The 17,324-nt window shown below is 39.8% G+C and overlaps 2 protein-coding genes across 2 annotated transcripts in view; both read right to left on the bottom strand.

Annotated features, from left to right (window-relative positions):
• The window catches only part of LOC134655118 (protein bicaudal D), a 31,833-nt gene extending 31,354 nt beyond the window's left edge, over positions 1 to 479 (bottom strand). The window contains exon 1 of the mRNA XM_063510579.1: positions 94 to 479. Coding sequence (XP_063366649.1) covers positions 94 to 309 — 216 coding nt within the window. The 5' untranslated portion in view covers positions 310 to 479. The remainder of the gene's footprint in view (positions 1 to 93) is intronic.
• Positions 480 to 6,986: 6,507 nt separating this feature from the next.
• The window catches only part of LOC134655108 (guanine nucleotide exchange factor subunit Rich), a 51,766-nt gene continuing 41,428 nt past the window's right edge, over positions 6,987 to 17,324 (bottom strand). The window contains exons 21-30 of the mRNA XM_063510570.1: positions 16,970 to 17,065; positions 16,276 to 16,419; positions 14,064 to 14,178; positions 13,574 to 13,698; positions 12,530 to 12,681; positions 10,577 to 10,857; positions 9,796 to 9,913; positions 8,648 to 8,791; positions 8,105 to 8,293; positions 6,987 to 7,351 (exon numbers count right to left, since the gene is read on the bottom strand). Coding sequence (XP_063366640.1) covers positions 7,024 to 7,351; positions 8,105 to 8,293; positions 8,648 to 8,791; positions 9,796 to 9,913; positions 10,577 to 10,857; positions 12,530 to 12,681; positions 13,574 to 13,698; positions 14,064 to 14,178; positions 16,276 to 16,419; positions 16,970 to 17,065 — 1,692 coding nt within the window. The 3' untranslated portion in view covers positions 6,987 to 7,023. The remainder of the gene's footprint in view (positions 7,352 to 8,104; positions 8,294 to 8,647; positions 8,792 to 9,795; positions 9,914 to 10,576; positions 10,858 to 12,529; positions 12,682 to 13,573; positions 13,699 to 14,063; positions 14,179 to 16,275; positions 16,420 to 16,969; positions 17,066 to 17,324) is intronic.

Genomic DNA, 17,324 nt, shown 5'->3' with positions numbered 1-17,324 from the left:
AAAATATGCTTAGAAGTTAACGTAGCTGCACGCTTAATGTGCGGATTAATGCATAAAAAGTGAAAATGATGCGACAGAATGTAGGCCACTAACCTCTTGTGTGATCTCGAGCTCGTGCCGGGTGTTCTCGAACAGCGTCTCCAGCTCGTCGCAGCGCTGCTGCAGCGCGCTCTTCTCCTCCAGCAGCACCAGACCCAGCTGCGCTGACTGGATCTTCTCGCTGCTCGCCTGGTCCAGCTCTCGGCCGAGCCTCTCGATCTCGGCCTTCAGCTCCGCCACAGACATCTCCCCTTGCGCCGTTGCTGCCATCTTGTGACAGTTAGACGGCCGTCTCTCTTATCCACATAAACAAATTAAATAATCTCGGAAAACAACGATTAAAAATGTTAAAATCAAAAATAATTCCTACATTCTCCCAAAAGTATCACGTCTTGACAGTTCAATGCACTACTGACAGCCATTGCCAACATGAAGATAGTGAAAAAAGTTTGACGTTCGGATACATGCTACAATTGATGACTAATTTAAAATTATCATCAAGTTATTGCACGCGGTGCACGAAGCTGGTGCATATTGAGCAAAGAATATAATACTCACTAGGAGATATTGAGATTGAGGCAAATAGTAATATAATATATAGGTATTGAGGCGCAGGCTACAAGCGTGAACAAAGATTAATTGAAAATGTAACTGGCCCGAGCTGCACGCGCGAATTAGTGAATTTAAGTGATTTTTCTTTTCTTGCTCTGGTTAGGCTAACCACGTGTTTACCTAGCTCTGGTACATGCCCTGACTAGGGGCTTTCTTAATTTTTTTTTATTGTTTGGCATACATTTTATTTATACATTACTTTCGGTATTAATTAAATTAATGAGTATGAAGAAGAGTTAAATTTTAGTTTTAACAATGAGTATAGATTTTATAGAGAGTTACTGTCATGGTAAATTATGTAGCCACAGTAAATTCACCGCCATCTTTTGACAGAAGATTAAAACTGTTCGAACGCCATTTGACTTTGATCTTTATTCTTTCACTGATATGTGTTAATTTGTAATAATATTGAAATTAACGCCATCTAGGCGAGAATAACCCAAAGGTATGGTGCAATCTTTTTGAAAGATGGCGCACCATACCGACGGCGGTGAATTTACTGTGGCTACATAATTTACCATGACAGTAACTCTCTATAAAATCTATACTCTTTGGTTTTAATATCGACCCCATAGTTTTCTTTCATCTTACCATGCGATGATAATCCGACAATCCGAGCTTGCTTATAAAAATAATAATTATAAAAAAACACTGCCAACTTCGCTTGGTCTCTATTAAACTTTAAAAGCCTAATCCAGCATATAACTTATTCATTAATTAAGCATATCTTAGGATCCACAATTATGGGGTATTTAAATAAAACTGCAACTTAATAGGATAAATGTAGATTTATTCCTTGTACGTCTAATAAGTGAGAAATATATACAAAAAAATAATGATTACTTACAAAACACCACATATAAAATTCTATTGCATAACTTTGTTACATTCTACTGATTCTACATCTACAAGCAAATGGATCACTATTGCTTTTGATAACCAAAAAAATCATGGAAACGATATTAAAATTTAAGTAAACTATTACTTTCTAGAACGGCGAAATTTTGCTCTAATTTATGACTTTATGAGAATGTCCATAGCAGAAATACATTATTTTATTGTACAATTTTGGCATCTACTTATTTCCATGATTCTTGTTATCTTACAAATATTCATGCAATAATGAAATGTACAGTGGACGATTCATTCATAAAATATGTTTCATCATAAGAAAAGCGCGTCATTAATCAAATATTTGAACTAAATTTTCACTTACAATAGAAATTGACAAAAGTTAGTAGTAGGGGATGTTATGTTAGTGAAAATGAGCTTATTGTTAGTATGTCGTCACTTCACTTCCAGAAGGAATGCTCAAAACATCAATAGTTTTATTAAGTGAATTTACAAAACATAAATATTTGTAAAAAAAAACTTATAATACTTATATATTGTATTTTTTTTAATGAATGCATGATCAATTGATCAGACCTACAGAGCAGGATCCTAGTCCTATTTTATCCTCGTGCCGCCCACAATACAAAATTATAGCCAAGGAAGTTTGAATTTTGTTGTATTTTGAATTGGGTGGAATTTCATTTGTTAGAAAATTTTATGAGACAAACGAAATGTTACCTACTTTGTTTTTAATTAAGGTTGACATTCGATCGAAACTGAGTGTACATTCTAATGTACATTAGGCGGCATGAGGTTATAAATTTACAAGTTACAATTTTACAATTGTAAACCAACATTGGTCAAGAAATCTCTTAATTTGTAACTTGTATCTTTCTAAATATAGCCCAGTTTCCACTAGATGTCACTATTGATACTTTTATGTTATCTGAAAACGCCGGAAAGCCGTTTTGCATCATCCTATTTGCTTCATTCAGAGCGTATGTTTAAAAAAAAAGCAATGTAAAATCAATTCTGCTTTTGAAAAGAGTATGATTCGTAAGCGACAATCGGTTCGAATATTCCTGGTGTATTGAGTTTAAACAATTTTAAGGTTAATATTACCTTAGATCTTGTGTATTGCTTAATAAAATCATCAAATCATTGAATTTCGTTTACTGCCCGCAACGCACTTCGCTTTGGCATCTGCGCGAATATGGTTGCGTGACTATATTTCCGAAATAGAGAAAGGAATGCAACATTTCCACAAATGGGGCGAAGTGTGTCGCCACCATAATTATATAATTGACTTGACATGTATTTTATGTCACCACCAAAAAAGGAATGTTATCGAATTTTCTACACATAAACACACTAATATTATAAATAATTAATTATCTATTTAATACTAAATAATAATACAATTTTGAACAAATAAATTAACTTCTATTTCGGTACTACCTAAGCTAAGGAAAGATGATTAGGTATATTTTAGTAATGATCATTATGGTTACATTTAAAAATAATAAAAATACTCTTTACAAGTTAAAAGTAATCCGTATCAATGGCAAAACTAAGTGTAAGGCCTGAGTGGACGCTCGAAGCGGAGCGTTCGGCGGGGCGTGTAGCGTGGCGTCGGGCTCACAAGTGATTTGAGCAGCGTGCACTAAGGCCGCTACTATACGTTTGCATTTGTTTAACATGCACGCCGCACGCCCCGCCTCGCTGCACGCCCAACTTGAGCGTCCACTCAGGCCTTACACTAAGAAGCAATAAGTAGTAAAACAGGGCTTTACACCGCTAAACCGCTAACAAAAAAGGTAAAACTTGAGTCGATATTTTATGCCACGTCGTGCGTTGGCGTCACTTGTATTTCTCCTACAGTCAGCAGCAGAAGTTGCTAAGCGGGCGAGGTGTTCAAATTTACCTTGACGCGCTCTTATTCTCTATTGTTAAGAGAAAGTTGCGTCAAGATCATTTTGAACACCTCGCCCGCTTAGCAACTATTGCTGCTGACTGTACCACCAACTTCATACATAGCCAATATATACTTCCCTAGTTTTACCACTCATCGAAACAGAAGAAAGCTTGGCTTCACAATACTGTTACCTACTACAAAAGTAGTTTTAATAGCTGCTCGTATTTTACTGCACCTCGAATTGCCAACCTTACTCAGCTTTAATAAGGTTGACAATTGAACAATACATTAGAATGATTATATAAGTTCATATTCGTCGCAAGCTTTCTCCCTAGTTCTTTTAACTCAGGTAAATTAAAACAATTTGTACTGCAATATTAATATTTCAATATTTTAAAAGCCTATTAAAGATACTGGCACCAAGATGGTGGGAAGGTAAAATAAATATTCGTCTTAAATTAAAATAAACATTTGATGAGATTTTTTTATATTCCATTGAGCAACATAAAATATCAGTAAGTAAATAACTGTCGATGAAAAATAATGAGCAATTTATCTATATAATGATTAATTTATAATGAAAATGTACTACTATTGCTATTCTATTCGATATTACATTTTCGATTCGATAAAAAATCAATTTAATCTTCTGACGACCGGCGTCATACCCTACACATGTTACGAGACGTACGATTACGATTACATATACCCCAATTAAGTTGCGACTCTTAGGCCCACTTGCACCATTCCACTAACCCGGGGTTAACCGGTTAAACTTGGAGTTACCATGGTTACCAGTACAATTTGACACTTGGTAAACGGTTTAACCTTTTAACCCCGGGCTAGTGGGATGGTGCAAGTGGGCCTTAGTCAATTTGACAAAGTTAAATTTGAGCTGGCAATTTTTGAAACCCAGTCGTCACTAGATTAAGACTGTATACTTCTCGTAAGATATTTGGGATCATGTTTCATTTTAAACTCAGTATTTTTTATGGTGCCACCAGAACTGGTTACAAAAGATAGCTGTTTGTTTGCATATCGTAATGCAGCGGTCGGCAACCTTTTAGCAGCCAAGGGCCACATAGAGTTAACGAAGTTGACGCGACGCGGGCCGTACTTTGTTAATAATATTAAATATTATTATAATAAATATTATTTATGACTTTAACAGACATTGTCGTTTGTCAATATTACATACAAAATAGCCAGGGAGTCTCGCGGGCCGCAAATGTCAGGTTCACGGGCCGCATGCGGCACGCGGGCCGCAGGTTGCCGACCGCTGTCGTAATGTAAGCACATACGACGTGAGCGGTGCGCAAATCACCTGCAAACTTCGCTCCAGCAAATCTTGTCGCGCCTTTACAAAGTTGAAATTTTTATTATGTTATATTTAAATCACAAAAATGATTGAATTTTTATAATTCAGTATTCATTATCGAGACGGAAGACCGATTAAATTCAATGTTATGTTTTTTATTATTTTCCTAATCGTAATTTAAGTACCTACTTAACACTATTAATTTCGATTGAATCAATAAATGATATGATAATAAAATAAAATAAATAAATTGAATAATAATCATTTTTAAGAGACTAGTAATTAATTAAGTTAATTAAAGTGTATTGAGATATTGAATAATATATGTGACAATACAGCACCAAATGGACAAAATAATTGTAATTATTAATTCAATTTACATATAATAATTCATATGTAATTACATGAAACTCTTTCAGCGTGTACATTACAGGTAAAATAATGCCAAATCGCGTATTCACCACCTATAATAATTTACAGTACATATGGTGCTACTTTACCGCCCTAATGCGGTAATTGGCACAATACGTCGAAATGTCAATAATATGTCGAAAATTTAAAGAGCCATATGTACTGTAAAACGTTGTACAATATACGTGCGAAAAGTTAATTCGCAACTCGTGTCGATTTAAAACACCCCTTTCGGTCATGTTTCAATTTATTGCCACTCATTGTGAATTTCCTAATTTTCGCACTTGTATCGTAATGTACTATTATATTCTTTATAGGCGATGTACTAACTCACTCTGCTAGTAAAAGACTACAAATTAAAAAACTACAAGAATATCGAACAATAGACCAATAAAACATGTGTTCCGGATAACTCTGTGCCACATGATACTTTAAACCGTACGGTGATCTCGTGTTTTAAGTGAGGATTCAAAGTAAGTAGTAAATAGGAATAATGAGTAAACAAAAACATGGCAGTTTCGTTCACCACCTAGCTAGACAAATATTGACAATTGAGAGTACATTTTTTTTATTTTAACATTTTGTAATAAAAATATATATACATATCCGAACGTGCTGCCGACGTACCGTCAACTGGGGTGAATAGGGATGGCTGGGGTGAATAGGATAAAACTTGTAATGTCTTTACCTGACAATTTCTCAAAAAATACTTACGCAAATTGTATCATTCGATTAAAATGAATAGTAATTTTTTTACGATATAATTTGTGTGGTTATTTTATAAGAAACTGTCAGGTAAATCACATTTTATGTTTAATCCCTATTCACCCCAGCCATCCCTATTCACCCGGGTTATCGGTATCCAATTACTTGCTAGACTTCTTTCAAGAGTTAAAACATACAATTTGGCAATGGTATAAAACTGTTGTAAAAATTTAACTATTTCACAATTCAACTAATATTTCATAAGTAACACAGACAATCTCACATCACCAAGGGAACTTATCACAAATACATTATAAATGGTGCTAACGTCATTTTCCAGTAGAAAAATCAAATATAAAAATTTTACGTCGTAAAATGTGATCGGTCTGAAATATACTACGCATATATGCTATGATACAAATAAACTTGAGAGAAGACTAGAGTCGTCTCAGGTTTATCGCAGCGAACAAAGTTCTAATGAATATCTGAACCTACCAAATGTTATGTTAGCGCCACGTATAATGTCTTTACTTTGGGAAATAATATAACCATAAACATGAGCGAAATTAACACCTACAACATTGTAAATCCGCTAGAGTCAGACCGAGAAAAGTCTGCAGCGATTTTGATAGCCCCCGCAGTGCTAGTGTCATTTTAAACGTCAAACTTCTATGAATTTATGACGTGTAAATAACACTTGCACTGCGTAGGCTATCAAAATCGCTGCAGACTTTTCTTGGTCTAACTCTAGTCTATTGTCTAACCGAGCCTGACCAGTGACCTCTCCCTGTGGCGATAGCCATTGCGGTATAAACACGAAACGATAAAAGCAAACCTCGACCATAACTTTTCCTAATAAGGTCGAACTTTGCTTATCAACCAATTCAGTATATTCTTTATTCTTCAGTACAGTACTTCTTTCAGTTGCAACACCTGTCTGCAACGAGTGCCGCATACGTCAGCACTCAGTAGAAGGCGGTTCAGCAGACTTTGGAATTCATTCACGAATACGTTCACTACCGTAACAATTTAGCATTAGGGCTCAATTAGACGGTGCGAGTTTCATTACATTGCGTCATTTGATCGGTCGGCTGAATCGATGTAACCTCAATGGTCCGCAATGTAACTACAATCGTCTAAATGAGCTAGACAATGTTGCATAACAAAACGTTAACTCACACTACCGTGTTTACATGAGCACGCAATTCGAAGGCGGTTCCTCAGGCAGCGGCGGCGGTGTAGGCACAGATACACTAGCCCGCACACTGGCCACCACATCTGGCACAGAAACCCGCGAACTGGGAGATTCCTTCCTCACACTTTGTTTGATTTCCTGTGCTTTCTGTAGAGGTTTCGTCTCTGGAGGGGGATTGGGTTTCTGTTCTTGTAGAGAGCCGGTGCTGGCGGTGCGCACGCGGGTCTTGACCATGGACATGCGGCGCTCGCGGGTGTTGATGATGGAGGTGAGGAAAGGGATTTGGTTGCTGATCGCTACCATGAACGGTTTGTAGCCCAAGCTGTAAATGAGAGAAATCTGGTTAGATTAAGTAGCTTAAGTTTGCGTTCATAGTTTCTAACCTGAATACTACCTATAGTGTAATATTTTGCTATTACGAGACTTTTATATTTATGTGGAAGCTTGTAATTTGCATCTAGTAGATAAGTCATAACCTAGGCAGTAAGCATCCCGAATAAAATAAAATAAAATAATGTTTCGAATGATTTACTTTAGGTATTTTTATAATTCACAAGATTAATGTCCGTGCGACATGGGTGATTCAAATAACTGCAGTCTGACTCTTAGTTATAATACGTTTGTATTTATTATATAGATCTTAAGCGTTGAATACACAAAGATACCCGAATCGGCACGGCAGACGCTGACAAATGCTTAGAAAAGTAAATATTTCCCCATACAATGATACGCTATATTTAGTTAGTGTACGCTGTACCACCGAGCGCATCGCGCAGCGCTACGGCCATTACTAGCGCCACCTCCACATAGTGCACTTTAGTCAGTTAAAGGGACAGGTGTGGAATATTCGGTCTCGCTCACTCACCACTCGTTGTCGCTCCAAGCGTATATGTGCTGCAGCGCGGTCTTGAGCCGCTTGACGGCCGCTACGTTGACGTCCGGCGTCCGCGCCGCGTTGCACGTCCGCAGCACCGCGAGCGCGTCTCGCAGCGCCACGGCTATTACTAGCGCCCACTCCACATAGTTCACTTTAGTCAGTTGGATAGGTCTGGAATATTCGATCTCGCTCACTCACCACTCGTTGTCGCTCCACGCGTATATGTGCTGCAGCGCGGTCTTGAGCCGCTTGACGGCCGCTACGTTGACGTCCGGCGTCCGCGCCGCGTTGCACGTCCGCAGCACCGCGAGCGCGTCTCGTAGCGCCACGGCTATTACTAGCGCCCATTCTACGCAGCTCGCTTCGGTCATTAGTTGGAGGAAGTATCTGGAATATAGGTGATATGTTAGTCGGGAGTTGTTGATTAAATATAAAAAAGTCATCAATACGGGGTCATATTTTTTCCTACTCGGCCTATAATGTCATTAATGTTTTACTTCTTAAAGTTAATAAAATTATTCTCTAAGGCCCACTTGCGCCATCCCACTAACCCAGGGTTAAGCGGTTAAACCGTTAACCTACTGTCAAAATGTACTAGTAACCATGGTAAATCCTGATTTAACCGGTTAACCCCGGGTTAGTGAAATGGTGCAAGTGGCGCTAACTCTCCTAAATGAAATCATCATTAATTCATTATACAACGATATAGTGAACTATAATATTAAATATAGGTGTAGATACCTTAGTTGCACATGCGCCGTGTGGCTCCCCCGCTCGACCTGGCTGTGGTGCAGCCGCTCCATGAGCGCGGCGTATCGCCGCTCCTCCCCGTTCTCCCCCCAGGACACCGCGCCACCTTCCGCCACGCTGCCCTCGCCCGCGGAACTGCTAACACATCAACTTAAGCTTTGGATTCCTCCGAAAACGGTGCCGTCATATAGCGGCAGCAAAAGACGGCCGTCTTTACGGTGGCGACATGTGGAAAGTACCACGGCGTCATAACACACCGTCATCCACCAAGGTCAAAGCGGCAAATTTGAAAAATGTAGGCGCGATGGGATAACGTCCCATAGAAAATTTGAATTTCGCGCCTTTTCCTACTGACAAGATTGGCTTGATCATCTTCATCTATAATTTACTTGGAGGATGAAATATCATCAGAAGAGGAAAATAATCGTAGTACGGAATCATTTATTCAAATCTCGTGTCATTTATTCAAAATGGCGTCACCGCTATCTAATAAAACGTTCACGAAACTATCGACACCGTCATGACGGCCGTCATCTTACGTTACGTTGACAATCAACGTAACGTAACGCCGTCTAGGAAACCGCGCCATCTTGTTTACATAGACGTTCTAGTGACGTCAGTCAACGCTATATAGCGGCCGTAATATGACGGCACCGTTTTCGGAGGAATCCAAAGCTTTACAAATTAAACTTTCGTGAGACATAGTAACATTGCGTGAGCGTTTCTTTTAGTTTTTGTTATTTTTATATATTGTGACCTTTTTTGCCACTTGTGTTATTTCTAGTCGGGATCGCGAGCCCTTTTCATCCTTATATGAGAAAAAAAGTGTCCTAAAATTTCCATACATTTTTCAATCTTTCCTTTTTGCTACCGCCATACAAAGTATATGGATGAAATGGTAATATGTAACACAATAGCAAAAAAACTGTGGGACATTTTTTTACCCCATTCGGATCGGTAGAGCTCGTGATTCTGAGAAGAAATAACACAAAAGTGGGAAAAAAGGTCACAATATATAAAAATGGCAAAAAATAAAAGAAACGCTCGCGTAATGTTGATAGGTATCCATTTTCAAACACTGAGTGCGCAGTGAAATTTTTGAGGATAAAGTTTTTTGATCTGAAAATAAAAGGACTGACCTCACAGGGCCGGGACTGACAGGCACGCCGCCCGCGGGCAGCGCCGCGCGCATCGGTAGGCTCATGTACCCGCTGTCGCCACATAGACTGTCCGAGTCTGCGGATGGCGTGTATGAACCTGCAGAAAGAATGGACGTTAACAGCAGAAAATTAAGGGTCGGTTGCACCAAACCGTCTGTCACCGTTAAAATGTTCGCAAAATTTTATTGTATGGAAATTTTCATAGTTCTCTGCCGAGTGATGTTGATCAGTCTGTCAAATGTGGTTGGTGGAACTGGCCCTAAGTGTTATAAATAAGATGGCTCATCCGGCGAAGGCGTCTTTTAACTGGTAAATGATGATTGATGTCTTTTTAATAACAAAACTTCCGTGAGACAAAGACATATTAAATATATTAGAAACGGGTCACTCACGTATTATATATCACACGTATCACGTATTACATGTCGAGCGTTTTTCGACTTAAAATACGTGAATGACCCGTTTCTAATATATTTAATATATTGATGTCTTTATTGAGCGTATAATTGACGGCATTAGAAGACTTTATTTTTTACCTGACTTAAGCTATATACTCTTGAAGCTCTGTCGGGCTGCGTAGTAGTAACGTAGCCTAGGAAAACCCGGGACCCTTCCGCGACCAGACTGTTTTTACTACACTGGAATACTTGTAATGTTTTGCATCCGGTAAAAAGCCGGAGTTGAAGCAGTTCTGCCTCTCTCGAACCAAAGAAAACAAGTCTAACGCGGCCGCCACCTTGTTTACTAAAATAATACTCACTGGTGACAGTGCTGCCTTTCCGCTGCATGTACTCATCAGCGTCCTGCAACACTGGATACGGCCACGCGAAGTCTTCATGCAGCCGCCGCAAGCACAGGACGGCGCTATCCACCCTAGCCGCCCTCTCCCTCTCTCCCGCGAGCCACGCCACTAGGTGCAAGTCTAGCGCGGCGGCCATCTTGCCTAAGGCGTGGAGGCGCGCGGTGGATAGGAGGAGACGGGCGTGTCGCTGGATCATCATGTCGATGAAGAATTCTTCCGCTGTGCCGTGGTAGCTCTCTCTGTTGGAATGAAACAGTATTAAAAAGGGAAGAATGTAAAAATATGACAAGTAAACTTAGCAGCTAACTTTGCTTTGTTAAGCACACTAGCGGCGTTATTCATAAACGTCTGCTAAGTTAATCAGCTGATGATCATCGTTCGTCCCTCTCTATGGAATTACGACAGATAGGGACAAACGACGATCATCAACTGATTAAGTTAGCAGCCGTTTATCAATAACGCCATAGCAAAATATAAAATCGTTACAGTAAATTTTTGCCTAGAAAGTAATTTTTTCGAGAGCCTCGACCCCCTCATCCAGTCACTCGTAGTTCTTTTGAGCTCTGAGTCTGGCACAAAGCTAAATTTCTTTTACATGATAGCGGGGCCCTTAAGCTTTGGATTCCTCCGAAAACGGTGCCGTCATATTACGGCCGCTATATAGCGTTGACTGACGTCACTAGAACGTTGTCTATGTAAACAAGATGGCGCGGTTTCCTAGACGGCGTTACGTTACGTTGATTGTCAACGTAACGTAAGATGACGGCCGTCATGACCTTGTCGATAGTTTCGTGAACGTTTTATTAGATAGCGGTGACGCCATTTTGGAATAAATGACACGAGATTTGAATAAATGATTCCGTACTACGATTATTTTCCTTGTCTGATGATATTTCATCCTCCAAGTGAATTATAGATGATCAAGCAAATCTTGTCAGTAGGAAAAGGCGCGAAATTCAAATTTTCTATGGGACGTTATCCCATCGCGCCTACATTTTTCAAATTTGCCGCTTTGATCTTGGTGGATGACGGTGTGTTATGACGCCGTGGTACTTTCCACATGTCGCCACCGTAAAGACGGCCGTCTTTTGCTGCCGCTATATGACGGCCGTCATATGACGGCACCGTTTTCGGAGGAATCCAAAGCTTTAGGGTACCTAAGCACTGCGTATTATGGTCTAATATCTAGGAGACCGAGCTTTGCTCGGAAAACATATAAATACTCAAAAATGCACGTTTTCCCAGAGATAAGACCTAGCTAGATCGACTTTTCGCCTCCGAAAACCTTCATATAGTAAATTTCATCGAAATCGTTAGAGCCGTCTCCGAGATCCTCAAAATACATATATCAATAAATAAATATACAAGAATTGCTCGTTTAAAGGTATAAGATGATACGCGAGTTGGATTAGCCTAGTGACAATGAGTAACCACACTGACACACCTCGGACACTGGCGATCAAACGTATGAAACAAACGCGTTCCTACGCACACAGCCTATGCTCGTGTAGGTGAACGCGTACCATGCTCGTGTGAGTGAGATAAGACATTGTAGGGTAACTGTGAGGTAACCGAGAGCGGGTCTCAGCGGGTGGGCGGCACTTTCAACGGGAGGCAGGGAGCGTCCATACTGTATTCTTGTCACAGACAATCAAACCTCTAGACATAGCATAGACGCGCTACCCCCTCTGCCACACATACGGTAGCGTTACTCCATCTTCGAGTCAATCCCGTCCCGTGATTGGTCCGTGTCTTTGAACGGACCAATCACGGCACGGGATTCGCTCACCTCATCCCCCCGCACCCCCGTATTTTTGGCAGCATCGGTTTTATGAAAGAATTGGCCTAAGCTCAGTCTAGAGGTTGGATTGTTAGTGATGCTAGTACTCTTTATTATACTGTGACACTGACTTGTCACTCCTGGTGGGCACGGACTTCTTCCGCTTGACGGCGGCGGTGGCGCGCGCGGGCGGCGCGGGCGCGGGCGCGGGCGGCGCGGGCGCCTCCGCCTCGGCGCGCGGCGTCGCTGTTGTGCTGAAACTGCGACCGCGACCGCCGGCCAGCTGTCAATGCAACATATAGATTTGACGACCGGTCTGGCCTAGTGGGTAGTGACCCTGCCTGTTAAGCCGCGGTCCCGGGTTCGAATCCTGGTATTTATTTGTGTGATTAAAACAGATATTTGTTCCTGAGTCTTGGGTGTTTTCTATGTATTTATGTATTTGTATATTATATATATCGTTGTCTGAGTACCCTCAACACGAGCCTTCTTGAGCTTACTGTGGGACTTAGTCAATCTGTGTAAGAATGTCCTATAATATTTATTTATTTATTTTTATTTATATAGTGTGTCAAAGGACTGTCTTATTTCAAACATAGACCGAGAGAGTCATACTATCTTTGTCTTACACTAGTACTGGCACCCAAAAGAAAAGGATGAGAATAGTTTTTTTTGTTCCTATTTACTGACAAATCGGTTTGACCATCTATAACTGAAATGTAAAATCTTACAAATATAATATGGATCTTTTTATTTGATAAAGACGAGTAAACTTGCTGACTATTTCAAAATTGCATTTTCTGCCAAATACAACGAAGCGTCTAATTTCCTTAATCAAATTAGACCTTTATTGCCCACTGCTAAGGCCTCTCTTCGAGTACGCCACAATAGGGTATTTGACTTTATTGAAAATAAATTATTTTACACCATGCATGAAATAAAGAACCAGAAGATTATTAGAGAAATGTAGACAGCAGACAACAGTAATTTTATACACAATTTATATTTTTAAATCCGTAGAAAACTATAAAGAGTAGGTAATTTGATCGATTTCATATAAATTCCATAGTGGCAAAATCGTTTCGACAGTTCCAAAAAAGAAACTGATTTGACTAGTAGTCAAACACCCTATTGACTGAATGCTGCCCAGTAAGATGTACCTAGAGACCAGATACCTGCATGCTGCCCAGAATGACGGAGAGGTCCTCCGCGTTGGGGGTGACGGTCTGCGACTGCACGATCTGCCCGTACTTGGCTTGCACGTTCACCGAGTTGCGCGGCGAGTCCACGTCGTTAGGATCTAGAACAGTAACGGTTACAAGCTCAGTTTACTTATATTATGTCCAAGGTTCAATAATAAATTTAGTTCAGTCGCCATCAGATATATCGGAGCGGCTAAGGCGCTCACAAATATCTGAACACGCCTCTATTGTTAGGGCGTTAGAGTGCGTGTTCAGATATTGTGAACACCTTAGCCGCTCCGATATATCTGATGGCGACTGTACAAGACAAGAGTTCCCTTGTGTTGTCCAACGTGTGTATACGATAATGCTCCTTTTTATGGAGCGAACGTTAAGCAATTTTCGACTTATTCGACGATCTGTTCTTACGTGTTTAATATGACTAGTCCTCAAGGAACTTTTGTAACTAAGAAGACTTAGTTACCTATAGCCCTGAGGAAGCGCACCAGGTCCCTCGCCAGGTCCCAGCGCTCGTGCTGCAGCGCCGTGTCCAGCAGCTGCGTGGCCAGGTGTCTGCTGACTGCTGAACTCTCCAAGTTCTGAAATATAACTGTCATTACCAACAGTACTGACAGCGTAAGACCTTGGGTAACGCGGTACGGTTTCCACACACTGTATGGGAAATACGTTAAGTTGAGCGTCAACCGGAGACCAAGAGTAAAAATTTGAAGCCTTAGAAATAAATATAAGCTAATATTTTTCGTTGAGGAGAGAAGTGAATATCTTGAGACTGATTGAAATGTTCACGATTTGTACACATTATTATTATTCGCAAAGTCCCGTTTAGCGAATATCTTGTCATATTTAACTGTAAAATAAAATGTTTACAAAGAAACAAATATGTTTTTTATAGTTAGTTTGTGTTCGACAGGTGGTTTTTATTCCATTCCTTTTCAGTAAATCAAATGTCTAAAATAAATAAAAATCATTTCTCAAATACCCAGTTACATACCAAACTTCAAAGATATTTTCGCATGGAATATGTCTCAAGCAGAGGTGTACTATAGCTAAATAATGTTAGTCAAGCTTTTTGTGCCGTTTTCCGTTCCTAAAATAGCGTGGGGAGTGGGGGGAATTCTTTTGAGACTAAATTCACAACGGAAAAGAATATAAAAAGAATCATGTATAAATACCCTTCCAATCTGTAATAACAAAAAGGCAGTTGTTTATTCCGTATGAACGCCAAATTAATTATAAATATGGTTATCAGGTGACAAGCAAAAGTCACTGATTACTAAAAAATATTTAAATAAAAATCAACCTTCTTTTGGTACCACCTAATATGGTTCACTATGGCTTTGAACTTGTGGTGGTAATAAGTGAGTTTTGCTTGTCACCTGACGATATGCAAAATTTCAGCTCAGTCATACATCGGGAACTGCATTAAATCTTACTTCCAAGATTTTAATTTGACCCACATATGTGCATACTAAAGCTTGTAAAAACCTTACAACTACGTACATTGTCAGTACCGCGGTTGACGGGTACATCCGCAAAAAAACTACGCATCCGATTCTAGTTAATTATAACAATCGGCATGATAATAAGCGCACTCAGGTAATCATTACATCAGTTCTTGTAACACTTATGTAATCAAGGTTTATTGAGTTTATAAGGTAATGTTTCAATTATTGAACTTATATGAAACATTTCTGAAGTTTTTAATATAATCGACCATTTTGCTTTATCCCGTATTCAATATTTAATGCTACCTTGCTATTATTGCTTTATTTCGCGGTAACACATTTTTGTGAATCAATCAATCAAATAATTTATTGTCACGCGTAACACTTGACCACAGACAAGACATCCTCCAGACTGAGCATAGTAGCGCTACCCCCTCTGCCACAAATATACGGTAGTTTTACTCCATTTTCGAGTCAAAGAGTCTTTGTGTGACGTCCGTGTCTTTGAACGGACCAATCACGGCACGGGACTCGCTCACCTCGTCCCCCGCACCCCAGTATTTTTGGCAGCATCGGTTTCATGAAATAATTGCTCTAAACTCCGTCTAGAGGATTTCTAGTCTATGCACTTGACAAATCACTTCGTAGTTTGTTATCGCACTAATATTAAATGCTACCTTGCTATTATTGCTTTATTTCGCGGTAACACATTTTTGTCAATCAATCAATCAAATAATTTATTGTCACACTTGACAAATCACTTCGCAGTTTGTTATCGCACTACTTTTGCTGAACCCTTTGTACGCCACGCCTATCGTGCGCGGCGCGTCATAGTGAACCTTGTCGGAATGCACGAAGGTTGAGATTGGGCTGGAGTCGCGCGCGTCAGTTGACATATTTGGAGTTCAAAAGGTTAAGAAAGTTCGGATTACCGTTCGCCGTGTATGTAAATAAATAAATAAATATTATAGGGACATTCATACACAAATTGACTAAGGGCTCATTTAGACGACGCGCGAACTCGTATACGATTTTAGTTACATTGCGGACCATTGAGGTAACATCAATTCAGCCGACCAATCAAATGACGCAATGTAATGAAACTCGCATGCGAGTTCTCGCACCGTCTAAATGAGCCCTTAGTCACACAGTAAGCTCAAAAAGGCTTGTGTTGTATATAGTTAGTCACATACGAAAATTGGAAGTAAAATAAAAGTTTGTAAAATGTACTTGTAATATAATGAGATACGAGGCAGCTGTATCGAGCATCTTCCGTTGCAGGCATTCTTGGAAGAGTTCCTTCGGTTTCCCTGCTGCCGAGAACAGGTAAGCCCATAGCGCTATCTCTGTCTTCCTCGCGCATTGAACTACAGTCTGAAAAGAACAAAAAATATCAGGGGACATCTTCCACAGATCAACCTAGCCCCAAACTAAGCAAAGCTTGTACTATGGCTGCTAGGCGACGATATACATACCTAATTGTAAATACATACTTAAATACATATTGTAATGGATTATGTAAATATGTAATTTAATGTAAATAGGTTTTTAAATATTTTGCATGCCTACTAGTATAAGGTAATTACATTATCTGGACATAATAATATTGACTCTGACATCTTATCTGTACATAATTTTAAGCAAATAAACCCATTTCATTTAATAGAAAACACCCATGACTCAGGAACAAATATCCGTGACCATCACACAAATAAATGCCCTTACCGGGATTCGAACCCAGGACCATCGGCTTCACAGGCAGGGTCACTACCCACTAGGCCACACCGGTCGTCAAAACATGTTTCAAATGGCAAACACGTTTCATTTTAAGTTAGTTACTTTTCTAAGCTTATGTTTCTTGTGTTTCTGATGCATCTACGTTTTTATCTAGAAATTCTCTAGAAAGCGTGTATGCTAAACTAACCTGTAAGTAAACAGGGAACTCGTGAACGAACTCAATGATACTGGGTAGTTGTGCGTCCGGTATCGGTTCCTTGCTCGTCGCCTCTTCCTCCAGCACCTATACGCAAAACAAACTTAAATATGTTGAAGTTATATTTTAGCCATGCCATAGGAATATCGTCATATTAAAACTTGGCTCTCTTGCGCTTTCAGAAGTATTAACCTTTTCGACGCCGTGTCAAAAGCAAGTCAAAGCTGTCACTCGGACGCCACGTCACCGAAGTGTCAAAACTGAAATTGAACTTTACTTCGTATTTTTACGTGTCTTACTATTTCAGTCAGTCTCTGTACAAAAAGTACTGAGGTTGACTGAAGTA

The sequence above is a fragment of the Cydia amplana genome, chromosome 16 (genome assembly GCF_948474715.1).
Source record: "Cydia amplana chromosome 16, ilCydAmpl1.1, whole genome shotgun sequence".
Lineage (NCBI taxonomy): Eukaryota > Metazoa > Arthropoda > Insecta > Lepidoptera > Tortricidae > Cydia > Cydia amplana.
Note: the sequence above shows the minus strand (reverse complement) of the source record. Positions and strands in the feature narration are given on the sequence as shown.